Source organism: Dipodomys spectabilis, unplaced genomic scaffold, assembly GCF_019054845.1.
Source record: "Dipodomys spectabilis isolate Male_0828 unplaced genomic scaffold, ASM1905484v1 ptg000669l, whole genome shotgun sequence".
NCBI lineage: Eukaryota > Metazoa > Chordata > Mammalia > Rodentia > Heteromyidae > Dipodomys > Dipodomys spectabilis.
Window position 1 is genome coordinate 6,584,639 of NW_024871346.1, and position 14,095 is coordinate 6,598,733.

Genomic DNA, 14,095 nt, shown 5'->3' on the forward strand with positions numbered 1-14,095 from the left:
ATTCCTCAGCACCACATAAGCAAAAAGAAAAAAGCCAGAAGTGGTGCTGTGGCTGAAGTGGTAGAGCGCTAGCCTTGAGCTGAAGAGCTGAGGGACAGCGCCCAGGCCCAGAGTTCAGGCCCCACGACCGGACCCAAAAAAAAAAAAGAACTAAAAACAAGGGAAGGTGGCACAGTGGTAGAGTGTTTGCCTCACATGCATGAGGCCCTGGATTCGCTTCCTCAGTACCACATAAGCAGAAAAAGCCAGAAGTGGCATTGTGGCTCTAATAGTAACACACTAGCCTTGAGCTGAAGAGCTGAGGGACAGCACCCAGGCCCAGAGTTCACACCCTATGACAAAAAAAATTAAAAAAATATATATATATACATATACATATGAGCCACTAGCTTCTCTAGCCTTCCTCTTCCTTAAACCATCCACTACCCCACTCTGCCTACAGCATTTCTTTAAAAGCAGACATGAGCCTGGTGCCCTCGGCTCACACCTGTAATCCGACCTACTCAGGAGGCTGAGATTTGAGGACAGAAGTTTGAAGCCAACCCAGGCAGGAAAGCGTGTGAGACTCTTATCTCAGATTAACTCTCCAAAAAGCTGGAAGTAGAGCTATGGCTCAAGTGTTAGAGTATGAGCTTTGAGCACAAAAGCTCTGGGACAGCATGTAGGCCCTGAGTTCAAGACCCAGAATTGGCACCAAAAAAAAAAAAGCTGAGACAACCGAGGAGACAGATTGGAAGAGACTCACGTGGTGACGCTCCCTGAAAGGACACTAGTTTACTTACTACTAATATGCTATTGATGCCCAAGGCTAATGAGACATGGGTTTTCTATAAAGCTGTACCAGTCACTTGCTCCTTCCCCTGAGATCCAGAGGAGTGTCCCTCCACTCAGGAAGTCCCACCCATTTCTGACATCAGTGCTCCCTCTACTCAGGAAGTCCCACCCATTTCAGATACCAGAGCGGGCCCCAAAGGAGGACTGGAATCTCAGCCACCACTTGTGCCTTCTATGTTAGCCAGGGGGTTCAGGCATGGGCCAGAGAGGTGTTAGAGTAGCATGTCCTGTTGGTGTTGAACAGAAAGGAAACCCCAGTGAGAGTTATCTCCCACTGGTTTTCTTCCCCGTGTCTCACACCCTGGGCTCTCTGTAAGGGCTAACCCTTAACCCCTGAGTGTAGCTAGTCTCCCAAGGCTGAGCACACTGATGACTGACTCTTGCCTTTTCTCTCTTCTGCATCCACAGGCTACTCTGGAAATGCTGCTGCTGCAGAAACCAGTCAGGTTAAAATGCCATCCGTTAGCAAATTACCACTATGCCGGTAGGTGGCCAAGCGCCCTCTGCCCCATTGCATCTCACAAGGGGGCTGTTTGCATGTTCGGCTGTCTTTTTACTAACAGAGATAACACCTGTTCTGTCCTCATCGCTCGTTGACATGGCAAGGTGTGGGGCACAGCTGGGGGTGGGGGAGGGGGAGCCGTTGCATCTGCTGGCCCAGCACTAGCAAATGTGTGCTCCTCTCCCTAGTGGGCTTGCCAGAGTTGTAGTGGCCTCATGTTGCGCTGGCTTCAGTAGAGGTGTCTTCCAGTCTTCCCCACTCCTTGGCAAGTCCCTTGGCTTTCTGAAAACTTGATGCTCTTCACTCTAAAATGGGGCTCCCATTCTACCCCCTCTTATAGTTTTTGTGAAGGTTAGAGGTCTCACATAGAACCCAGTGCCTGACACATCTGCTAGCTAGTCATTTATTTGACAGTTAGCTATTAAGCACTTATTTACTGTGTACAAGGGACTTTGTAAGTACTCAGATATAACAGTGGCTATGGCATACATAGTTCTACCTCTGTGCGGCTCAGAATCTGAGGAGGAGGAGGCAGTCACTAAACAATGTGTTACTACACCGGCAGGAGAAAGGCTTTCTAGGTGCAGGGTCCGGTGATGGTGTGGATTAATGATAGCATCCCCCGTTAGAGGGAAGTGGAAGGCACTGTGGGCATCTTTGTCATCTGAATGGAACAGGATACAAGAAGAGAGAAGGAAGTAGATTGGGGAAGCCTGAAAGACCACATGAAGTTAGACTTCACTTCCAACTCTGGAAACTTGTTCATTCTGAGCTTTCCACATCCTGCCTTGGCTCTCTATTGGAGAGGGACTGCATTCTCTTGGACCCTCAATTTTAGTCCGTTGAGAGTACCTTTGGTGCCTTGGTGCTGAGCCTGCTTTGATGGGTGCTGAATATATAGATCTAGTGACACCCTTTCCAGTCCTTGGCTGTGGCAGTCAGATACAACCTAAGGTGAGGGCTTCTTCATGGATACCCGAGTGCCGCCATTTGCTTAATACAGCATACGCCTCTCCTCTCTCATCAGTTGACTTACCAACCATCATCACATTTAGAAAGGCCTCAAAGCTACTCTTGAAGCCCAGTAAACCCAGGGATCCTACCTGTGGGTCATTTCCAGTGGCCACGGGGAGAAGGCAAACCCCAAAAGAACACATGGGATGAGCAATCCATCCTGCCGACATGGAGCTGTGGCTCAAGTGAGACAGCACTGTCCTTAAGCACAAAGGTCAAGAACAGAGCCTAGGCTCTGAGTTCAAACCTCAAGACACACACATACACGAACACAGAAATCGGCTGGGCACTGGTGGCTCATGCCTGTAATCCTAGCTACTCAGGAGGCTGAGATCTGAGGCTCACGTTTCAAGCCAGCCTGGGCAGAAAAGTCCATGAGATTCTTATCTCCAATAAACCACCAGAAAACCAGAAGTGGCGCTGTGCCTCAAGTGGTAGAGTGCTTGCCTTAAGCTGAAGAGCACAGGGACAGTGCCCAGGCCCAGATTTCAAGCCCTGTGACCAACAAAAAAAAAAAAAAAATATCCATCATTCCAGTAGCCCGTGGCCTAAGGGAGCCAGTTTCTTAATAATATCTCCATTATTTCCTGTCTGTGTGGGTAGAACGATGTGGGAGTTCTTTGATAATCTGCCATGGAAACCATTCTATCTTCTTTTAATTCCCAGCGTCATCTGCCATCCATTAAACCTTGACAGGCTGTCCAACCTCCTGGAGCCTGTCCCAAGATTCTTTGCATCATGGGTGGGACCATGGGCGGGCTAAAGGGAACTTCACCAGCATAGCTGTAAGATGCTGCTGCCCTCAGCCCCAGGGTAGCTCCAGTGCCCAGGGCCTTGGCATTGGCCAGGCCTTGCTATGAGCAACTTTACCTCTCTTCCAGAATGCCAAACAACTAATTTTTTATCTTAAAAAAAAACTTATCTTTGCCGGGCGCTGGTGGCTCATACCTGTAATCCTAGCTACTCAAGAGGCTGAGATCTGGAAGTGGTTCAAGCGGTAGAGCGCTTGCCTTGAGCTGAAGAGCACAAGGACAGCACCCAAGCCCAGAGTTCAAGCCCCATGACCAACAACAACAAAAAAATTATCTTTGTAAGTAGTTGTACTAAGGGGATCATTCGCCCCCATCCCCACCCCTCCCCGGCTCCATTTTCACCATATGCATTGAGTTGTTTTTGTTGTTTTGTTTTGGGGGAGTATTGGTCATGGGGCCTGAACTCTGGGCCTGGGTGCTGTCCTTGAGCTCTTCAGCTCAAGGCTAGCGCTCCACCGCTTGAGCCACAGCGCCACTTCTGGCTTTTTCTGCTTATGTGGTGCTGATGAATCAAACCCAGGGCCTCATACATGCAAGACAAGGACTCTACCACTGAGTTACCTTCTCAGCCCCTGCACTGAGTATGATAACTGCATTTGCCCACTATCCTCTCTCCATTCATCTGCCCCCTTTGAACTCCTCCCACATCACATGTTCTAGCTTCCTGGTGTTGGTTTTGTTAAACTGTAGGCTCACAGGATTTACCGCATCGGAATCCTCCCTGGTGAATACGCTCTCATCAACATGTTTGGTTACATACACATGCATTGAGCTCTGAGGCTGTGGCTAGCATCGCTCCTGATCGACCTCCTGGCCCTGGAGATGCACTTTAGGCTCTTGAGTTTTCTAGACAAGGAGTTTAGATCTAGGGCTTTCTGTGCCATGGGCAGAGAGGAAGAGGCTCAGGAAAAGAGGCTCTACATTTGGAGAACACAAAGATATCTGTGAAAAGCATTCTCTTACTTTTACTCATTACCTTTCCTTTCCCACTTCATCCCAAGTAATTCTGATGAGAAGAGGGAAAAAATGACCCTGGAGAGCCATGCTTGGGAGGGGTGAGGGACTAGCAGGATAGACCACTGGCCCAGACTTGAGAGTTGCTTGCCACCACACAAGGATCCTGTACCAATCCTCAGAGAAACACATGCGCAGTGGCTCCGAGTGTTCCGCTCACACCAGGATGTATAGTGACCTCACTTTATCCGTGTGTGCCTCGCACTTGCCTTGTGCAGGTGGGAGTTGAGCAGGGTGGGGAGGCGCCTGGCTACGGTTAGACAACTTGGAGCACTCTTGGATTCCCCATCTGCCCTTCTCAAGAAGACGTAAAGTGGAGGACTGCTAGACTACATGGTCCCCAGAGGACCGGAGTTAATATAATAGACCGTTGGTGTCCACAGGTCCAGCAAGACCCCTATGGAGGAAAAGCCTCCAGACTGTTCTGCAGATGCTCGATTCATTTCCCCACAACAGCAGCCAACTCCCACCAAAGATGCCACCTTTCAACAGCTCCATTTTCCCTTATCACTTCAGTTAACCACACTCATTTTGATCTGACTTTAGGATACCTTTTACCTTGGGGGGGACAGATTTTTTTTTATTATTATTATCTTTAAGTAGTTGTACAAAGGAGTTTCAATTCAAATATCAACTGAGGAACACTGCATCTGAGCCATGCTATTGCTCCCACTGTCCCTCAAGCCAAACCCTCTCTCACAGTCTTCACTCTATGAAGGTGCAACATAGTAAATTTCATTTTGTGGGAACTTCTCCCTTCCCAAGATGAAGATACAGGATTTTTTTTTTTGCCAGTCCTGGGGCTTGAGCTCAGGGCGTGGGCACTGTCCCTGAGCTTCTTTTACTCAAGGCTAGCACTCTACCACTTGAGCCACAGTGCTACTTCTGGCCTTTTCCATTTAGGTGGTACTGAGGAATTGAACCCAGGGCATCATGCATGCTAGGCTAGCACTTTACCATTAAGCTACATTCTCAGCCCAGGATGCAGATTTTTACGAAATGAAAAATAGGGAAGGCTGGGCACTGGTTGTTCATACCTATAAACCTAGCCACTCAAGAGGCTGAGACATGAGGACCAAGGTTTGAAGTCAGTCCAGGGGTGGGGGGAAAAAATCCATGAAGCTCCTCTCTATAATTAACCAGCAAAAGAAAGCTGGAAGTGGAGGTGTGGTTCAAGTCATAGAGAATCAGCCTTGAACATAAAAGCTAAGGAACAGCAAGAAGCCATGAGCTCAAGTTCCAATATTGGGAGAGAAAAAGAAAGAACAGGGAAACAGTGAGCTACATGATGTGTGCATGGAAATTTAAAATGTTTGGTTTTGAAATTTCTTTTTTTCTTTTTTTTTTTGGGGGGGGGTCTGGTCGTGGGGCCTGAACTCTGGGCCTGGGCGCTGTCCCTCAGCTCTTCAGGTCAAGGCTAGCACTCTACCACTTGAGCCACAGCGCCACTTCTGGCTTTTTTTCTTTTTGCTTATGTGGTGCTGAGGAATCGAACCCAGGGCCTCAGGCATGCAAGGCAAGCGCTCTACCACTGAGCCACCTTCCCAGCTCTTGAAATTTCTTTTGATTTAAAAAACAAAAAACTTTTTTAAACCATGCTGGTCCAAACTACATGCAATGGTAAATCCATGAATAAGGCAGGCTGTTGCTTGGCCTGATTTAGCATATGTAAGAGAAAATGTTTAGTTTATAGTTCAAAATATGGATGCACATTGAGCTCTCCCTTTTGCTCACTAAGGGAACTGGTAGCCTGACTTACCCTGTACCCCTAAAAACAATTATTCATCACTCACAGTGGAAAACCCTGTATAGAAATGAAGATCTTATATAAAAAAATAATAACCATGTCTTTCTGTAATTACTATAAAAACAACATCAGCACGTGGTTTTAAAGTCCTGAGAGGGAAACAGAAAGGTACTGTGCCCAAACTCTCTCCTGGCTCCACATCTCTTAATTGCCTGGGTTCACTGTAGCTTGCCCCCAGATTAGCTACAGTCCAGAGCCTGTTACCTGGCAACCAACCCTGGGGTGGGGGAGTTTCCTCTGGATACTGTTCCAGGACCCGTTTCATCCAGTTAATTAGGTTCTTTGTCATTAGTATTAATCAGCTTGTTAGGGGCCCCCGCTGATAATAGTCCAATAGGCAGAATCCCCAGGTAGAACAAATAGGTTTGGGGGGGGAATGTCAGCCCACTGGCCCTGCGTGCCTGCTGAGCGGGCAGCGGGATCCTTCCTGTGCAGCCACTGCTGCCTTGGCCCTGGACTTGGTTCGAGACACAAATCCAAGGGCTGGCAGAGAACCTTATCTAAGCCTGGAGCAGCGCCCCTGCCTTGTGGGTTCCAAGAAGGGATCTCCTGCACCTTGGGTCCCGTTGGATCAATCCCAGAGGGATCAGGAAATAGCCCCAGAAGCGGCAGCCTTCACAAGGCCCCTGGCACCCACGGGAAGGGCAGCTGGGAGTCCCGCAGCTCATGCTCCATAAGTTCCGTCCAAGGGGATGGCTGAGATTCAGAGCATCCCCTGAGCACCTACTTGGGACCAAATGCAGTCAGCTCCGGAGATGCTAATGCTTGTCCTCACGTCACACTGAGGCAACAGCCCCAGAAGTGGTAACTACATGGATTTGCCTCAAGTCATAGATGGTCATTCCACCTGGCTTAAATGGCAGAAACCTAAGGTCTCCCAACTAAACGACCCACCGTGGTGACCTTTAAGGAGGGGGCTTTTGGATGTCATTTCTCGGTTTCAGGCTTAAGAATTCAGCCCAGGACAGGCACCAATCACTCATGCCTGTGGTCTTGCTTGTAATAGTTTCTGATCAGCATCTGTTGAATGAGTGAACGAAGGGCATTATCTCACTTTTACCTGATTTTGTGCCTGCTACTTCCTCTCCCAGAATTCCCTTTGGTATCCTTCCTTCCATGGGTCCTTTAAAACTCCACTCTGAGTTTGTGTTCCTCCTTTAGGCCCATTTGGACTCATATCTACCCCAATGAGGGTGAGAAGATGAATCCACAGCTGAGGAGAACATGCTGTAGGAATATACTAATGTCACCTAGAAACCGGACTATGACTCACCACTCTCTCTCTTTCCCAGTGATCTAGCTGAGTTGTTTTCTTTAACTGAGATGGAAGAAGTAGAAATGACATTATAATGTAGGTAACAAAATCAGTCTTAGGTTGAATAACGGGCCCAAGGTGAAGGGCATAGTTGGGATTTGATTCCATGGCTAACCATCACATTCCATTGGCATTTTGTTTTGTCTGGTTTTATTTTTTAGGTAGGGTCCCACTATGTAGCTGATGCTGGCCTCCAACTCCTCTCCCTCTTTTTTTGGGGGGTGGTGGTGGTGGTTGGTTCTGGGGCTTGAACTCAGGGCCTAGGCACTGTCCCTGAGCTCTTTTGTTCAAGGCTAGCACTCTACCACTTTGAGTCACAGCTCCACTTCTGGTTATCTAGTGGTTAATTGGAGCAAAGAGTCTCACAGACTTTCTTACCTGGCCTGCCTTTAAACTGTGATCCTCAGATCTCAGCCTCCTAAATAACTAGGATTACAAGTATGAGCCACCAGCACCTGGCCCTCCTCTCTCTCTTGAGTGCTGGGATTACAGGTGTAAACCACCAACAGGTGTTTGATAGGTCTTGCATCCCTTGCTAGAATGTTGTATTTTTACCTTAATAAACAAACTAAACATAAGCATAACTATGGGCTCTTCTTAATGAAGTTTTTGTTTTGTTGTAGGTTCGGACAAGTGGACCTCCCTAGAAAGAAAAATGTTCAATAAAGCACTAGCCACTTACAGCAAAGACTTTATTTTTGTACAGAAAATGGTAAGCAAGCTTTTCCCTCTTAGTCATTTGAAATTGTATATACAAATATATTCTTTGAAAATTACTGATTTCTGGGTTTTTTGTTGGTTGTGGGTCTTGAACTCTGGGCCTGGGCATTGTCACTGAGCTCTTCAGCTCAAGGCTAATGCTCTACCAATTGAGCCACAGCGCCACTTCGGTTTTCTAGAGGTTTATTGGAGATAAAGGTCTCCCGGACTTCTCTGCCCGGGCTGTCTTTGAACTATGATCCTCAGATCTCAGCCTCCTGAGTAGCTAGGATTACAGGCGTGAGCCACTGGTGCCTGGCATTATTTCTGGTTTTTAACCATGCTTACAAAATGGCTGTCTTCCTTGCCTGGTGCTGGTAGCTTACACATATAATACTTAGTTCTACAGGAGCCTGAGATCTGAAGGTTGCAGACAATCATGAAATCTGAACCAGCCTGGGCAAGAAAGCTCATGAGACTCTTATCTCCAGTTAACTACCAAAAAGCTGGAAGTGGAACTTAAGTGGGCTAGACTTAAGCACACACGCTCAGGAACAGCACCCGGATCCTGAGTCCGGCCCAAAACAAAAAGGCTGTTTTCTACCCTTGTGGTAACAGCTGGCAGTTTTTATAGGAGTGTCCTGGCCTCACTCCCTAAGGTGACTCTGGGCAAGGTGAGCCATACCCAAGAGTGCAGTTGGGAAGAGGGCAGGACTTCTGGTGGGTGCTTCTCTCACCACACAGGTGAGAGAAGTTCTGGGTTCCCCCTCCCAGGGAGGGGCTGCCCCAGGAAGCCCAACTATTGACTCCACCTGGGCATGGAGAGACACGGGTTAAATAAAGGAATGCTTTCTCTTTTAAATATGTATACAGTCTGAGCATCTCTAATCCTAAAATCTAACATGAGAAATCCTCCATGGATTTGGGAGCATTTCACATTACCAACTTTCAGATTAGGGATGGCCAGCTAGGAAAGTCTGTCTGGGCCCAAGCATCTTGAATAAGGTTCCTTGGCCTCTTGGAGGGTAAACAGGAAGGCTTGATTTTGCCATCCTAATTTGTGCCTTATATTCCTGTTCTCTTAAAAGGAACTTGTTCATAAGTAGACTTTACAGGTCATCAAGCTGTCCAACTGGGCCCGCTCAAGCGCATTAATTACTTTTAAGCAGCTTGTTTATAGGCTTAAAACATGAGTAAGGACTCTGTGGACTGATCTCAACAAACCTCCAAGCTATATACTATGGTAGAAAAAAAAAAATCAAGATTAAAAGTGTTTATGCCAGGCAGGGCTGGTAGTTCTTGCCTGTAATGCTAACTACTCAGGAGGCTCAGCTCTGAGGATTGCAATTCAAAGCCAGCCAGAGCAGGAAAGTCCATGAGACTTTTTGAGAGAGAGAGAGAGAGAGAGAGAGAGAGAGAGAGAGAGAGAGAGAGAGAGAGAGAGAGAGAGAGAGAGTGTGTGTGTGTGTGTGTGTGTGTGTGTGTGTCAGTCCTCTGTCTTGAACTCAAGATGCTGTTCCTGAGCTTTTTTTGCTCCAGGCTAGCTAGCATTCTATCACTTGAGCCACAGCTCATTTTGGGCTTTTTTTTTTTTAATTTAATTTTTTTTTAATTTTTATTTTTATTTTTTGCCAGTCATGGGGCCTGAACTCGGCCTGGGCGCTGTCCCTCAGCTCTTCAGCTCAAGGCTAGTGTTCTACCACTTGAGCCACAGCACCACTTCCGGCTTTTTCTGCTTATGTGGTGCTGAGGAATCGAACCCAGGGCCTCATGCATGCAAGGCAAGCACTCTACCACTGAGCCACCTTCCCAGCCCTGGGCTTTTAAAAAAAAAAAATGCTTGCTGCAACTGTTGCAGTTGAATGTGAGTCTAGAAGAGTCTCATGGACTTTCCTGTCCAGGCTGGATTCAAATTGAGGTCTTCAGGTCTCAGCCTCCTGAATAGCTAGGATTATAAGCATGAGCCACTGGCAGCTGGCTTAGTTTGTAAGGCTCTTGTCACTAATTAACCAGCAAAATGCTATACTGAAAGCATGGCTTATGTGGTAGAGCAGCAGCCATGAGCAAGTAATCCAAGTGAGAGTGTACAAGGCCCTGTGAAGCCCTCGGTCTGAGCTTGGTTCTGGCATACACCCAAAAATCTGTGGAATGATACCCAAGTAAGTAATTCAGAGGAGGGGCTTCCTGTATAGCAGGAATGAGCAGAAGAGTAGATTTGGGAAGAAGGGGATTTTCATTGTATTCTGGGTGTTTGGGGGTTTTTTTGCCAGTCCTGGGGCTTGAACTCAGGGCCCGGGCTCTGTCATTGAGCCCCCTGTGCTCAAAGCTAGCACTCTACCACTTGAGCCACTGCACCACTTCTGGCTTTTTCTGTGTATATGGTACTGAGGAATCCAACCTAGGGCTTCCTGCATGCTAGGCAAGCACTCGACCACTAAGCCACCTTCCCAGCCGAAGGATTGGGTTTAGTTTTGTGTGTGTGTCTATATTTTTTTTTTTTTGTCGGTTGTGGGCCTTGAACTCCGGGCTTGGGCACTGTCCCTGCGCTCTTCAGCTCAAGGCGAGTGCTCTACTGCGAGGCACAGTGCCACTTCCGGTTTTCTAGTGGTTTATTGGAGATAAGAGTTTCACGGACTTTCCTGCCCGGGCTGCCTTTGAACCGTGATCCTCAGATCTCAGCCTCCTGAGTAGCTAGGATTACAGGCGTGAGCCACCGGCACCCGGCTTGTTGTGTCCATATTTATGAGATGGTTTTATCATGGTATTTCCATATATGCACACAAATCACCTTTGGTGTTAGTGTTTTTGTTTTTACTAAATGTCTAAATCTATTGACTACCACCTATAGCTAAATATTCCATAAAGCTTGCTTGCTGCTGGAGCTGATGATGAGTGCGCTTGCTTCTCTGGCAGGTGAAGTCCAAGACAGTGGCTCAGTGCGTGGAATACTACTATACATGGAAGAAGATAATGCGGCTAGGGCGGAAGCACAGGACACGCCTGGTGGAAGTCATCGAAGACTGCATGGTGAGTGGCGCTAGTAAGTCGGTGCTTGTGCTAGCCCCACTCCCACTCATTCTACCCCAGGCTAGTAAGGGACTGGTGTTGGTTTCCACTTTGCTTCAGAGTCAGCACATAGCTGGACAGAGGTCCTGTGCCACCGGCATGGTATTGTATAGGTTAGAAGAAGGGCATCTCAGCATTTGATTATAGGTTGCAGGATAGTTTGTGTTTCCAGGAAGGTAGAGAAACTAGGTGGCCATTGTCCTGGCCTCCTGGAATCTTCCTTCCTTTCCTTCCATGTCACAGATACTACTGGCCTTACGGCCAAACATGCCTCAGGAAAATAAAGAGCCCCAGGAATTCTTAGGTATTGAGGAACTGGTGGACAGTGTGTGGATGAGTCCCACGGTGAAATGGCAGCCTTCCTCACAGGCAATCTAGAATCTTATGCATATTAAGATTAAGGACAGCCAGGCGCCAGTGGCTCACGCCTGTAATTCTAGCTACTCAGGAGGCTGAGATCTGAGGATCATGGTTCAAAGCTAGCCCGGGCAGGAAAGTCCATGAGACTCTCACCTCCAATTAACTACCATAAAACCGGAAGTGGCACTGTGGCTCAAGTAATAGAGCATTCACCTTGAGCTGAAGAGCTCGGGGACAGCACCTAGGCCCAGAGTTCAAGCCCCATGACCAAAAAAAAAAAGATTAAGGACAAGCCAGGCAATGGTTGCTCATGCCTGCAATCCTAGTTACTCAAGACACTGACATCTGAGGATCCCTGTTTGAAGCCAGCTCAGACAAACAAATTTGAGAGACTCTTATCTCCAATTAACCAGCAAAAAGTCAAAAACAGAGGTGTGGTTCAAGTGGTAGAGCACCAACCTAGAATGGGAAAAGTTAAGGGGAAAATCCAAGGCCTGAGTTCAAGTCCCAGGACCAGCACACATGTACAAACAAAATAACATAAATTATCCTGGACTTGGGAGACCCAAGAGCCTAGCTCCTTCCTTTATCAATAAAATGGAGCTGATGATTTTAATTATTTAGAGAAATCCTTTGGGACTTGTAGGGGTGGCTCAAGTAATATATGTCAGCCTTGAATGGAAAAAGCTGAGCAAGAGCGGGAGGCCCTGATTTCAAGCCTAATACTAGGGGGGTGGGGGGGGGGGGGGAGAAAGAAGAAAATAAAAAGAAGAAAAGGAAAGAAAGAAAGAAATCCTTTGAATTCTGGAATGTTCTAGGCTATGTCCATTTTGTGTTTGGCAAGAAGGTAAAATCAGGTGTCTCTTCAGCCAAGGGCCAAGGGCAGTGACTGAGCAGTACCGCACTCTACTCAGTATTTGTTCATGGAAATGAGTGAACACTTTTTTTAAAAGAGTAGAACACAGGTTTACGTTATTGAATTTTCATTAGCTTAAATTCTGGAGGGGTACAGCATCACATGGATTCTGTCCGATGGCCTTAGCAGGAAGGTTGCTTCGGAGTTTGGCATGAACCATGCCACTGTTTCCATGGCGCGAGTTACCTTTCCCCAGATTGCTCTGGTTCTGTTTGGTTTGCCTCCGGGAGTCACCGTGTTGTTTATTGCTTTGAATACAGAAGCACATCTCTTGCCCAAGTAGAAATCGGTATCAACTCAGGCAGAATCACCTTGAGTTTGAAGGAGAGCTGTGTGCTCCCTTTGGTTCCAGAGACCCCAGTGATAGCCAGCGAAAAAGGCCCTGCGCCACCGCCTTCTAGATGTTTTTCCTTTAGGAGTCCTGTTCTCAACAGGCCTCTGCAGGCTCCAAGATGGCAGACAGAGCCAGTGAACTCTTTTCTGAGGCAGGAATCTCTCTGGCTCATAGCAGCAATCCTTCCAGGTGAAACTCTGGAGGGATCCAGGATAAACAGGGGTACCCTGAGCAGAGAAGTGCTGGAGAGGAGAAGAGATGGTACCACACAAGGCAGAAGCACCATGTTGGCTGATGGTGCTGGGAAGGTGGAGGCCATGTCTATCTGGGCTCATTCACCTACAGCCAGTGTTAGGCTGGGTCAGGAGCGGCCGCACCCTGTCACTCCTGAGCTTAGGGAGAGCACAAAGAGATGACTCAGGCCCACAAAAACAAGAACATCTTGACTTAAAGCCCACGTGGTGGCTCCCAGCTCCCTTGGGCACTGTGTCCACAGTCTTCTGCCTACCATCAGACTGGCAAAAAATTGGGAGACAGAGGAAGATACAAAAGGCACAGTCCTGGGATGTGGCCCTGCTCTTTGCCCTCTGGTCTGGCCAGAATGCTAGAGCAGGGTTCCTCATCATGTGACCTAAGTGTCATTGCAGAGATAGAGCTGCCCCCCACTACACCAGTGTGGGGTACAGTGTGTGAGGTGCAGTCTGCAGAAGCAGTCGAGTAGCAAGGTGCTTGGACATAGTCCTTGCTACCTACAGGCAAGTACCTACAAGCTACTCATTCCCATTGCTGGGACCATTACAGACAGGCCAGAGGTCACTGTGGACACTGTTTTAGGACCAGGAGGGAAGGAGACTGATACTTCAAATTCAGAAAGGCCAAGTTTTGAATCTCAGCTTCTTTATCAGCTAGGTCACCTTAGGAAAACTGTTTTCTGGCCAATTTCCCCTTTATTTATAAAAGAAATTTATGGGTAAGCACTGGTGGCGCATCCCTATAATCCAGTTGCAATTTAAAGCCATGTGGGGTAGAAAGCTTGCATGAGAGAGCTGGGAATGTGGCTTTGTGGTAGAGTGCTTGCCTAGCATGAAGCCCTGGGCTCAATTCCTTAGTACCACATAAACAGAAAAAGCCTGAAGTGGTGCTGTGGCTCAAGTGGTGCTAGCCTTGAGCAAAAAAGAAGCTCAGGGACAGTGCCCAGGCCCTGATTTCAAGCCCCAGGACTGGCAAAATAAAAGAAAGAAAGAAAAGACAAGAAAAAAGAAAGAAAAAAGACATATTTAAAAAAGAAAAAAAAAAGGCCATGCGCCGGTGGCTCATGCCTATAATTGTAGCTACTCAGGAGGCTGAGAAGTGAGGATCACAGTTCAAAGCCAGCCCAGTCCGTGAGATTCTTATCTCCAGTAAACCACTAGAAAACAAAAG

At 47.6% G+C, this 14,095-nt stretch overlaps 1 protein-coding gene and 1 pseudogene across 1 annotated transcript in view; one reads left to right on the forward strand and one right to left on the reverse strand.

Annotated features, from left to right (window-relative positions):
* Window positions 1–14,095, forward strand: part of Trerf1 (transcriptional regulating factor 1) — a 163,919-nt gene that overhangs the window by 134,139 nt on the left and 15,685 nt on the right. Inside the window, 3 exon segments of the mRNA XM_042671984.1 lie at window positions 1,243–1,318; window positions 7,922–8,010; window positions 10,911–11,024. Coding sequence (XP_042527918.1) covers window positions 1,243–1,318; window positions 7,922–8,010; window positions 10,911–11,024 — 279 coding nt within the window.
* On the reverse strand, window positions 12,415–12,992 carry LOC122101525 (annotated as a pseudogene).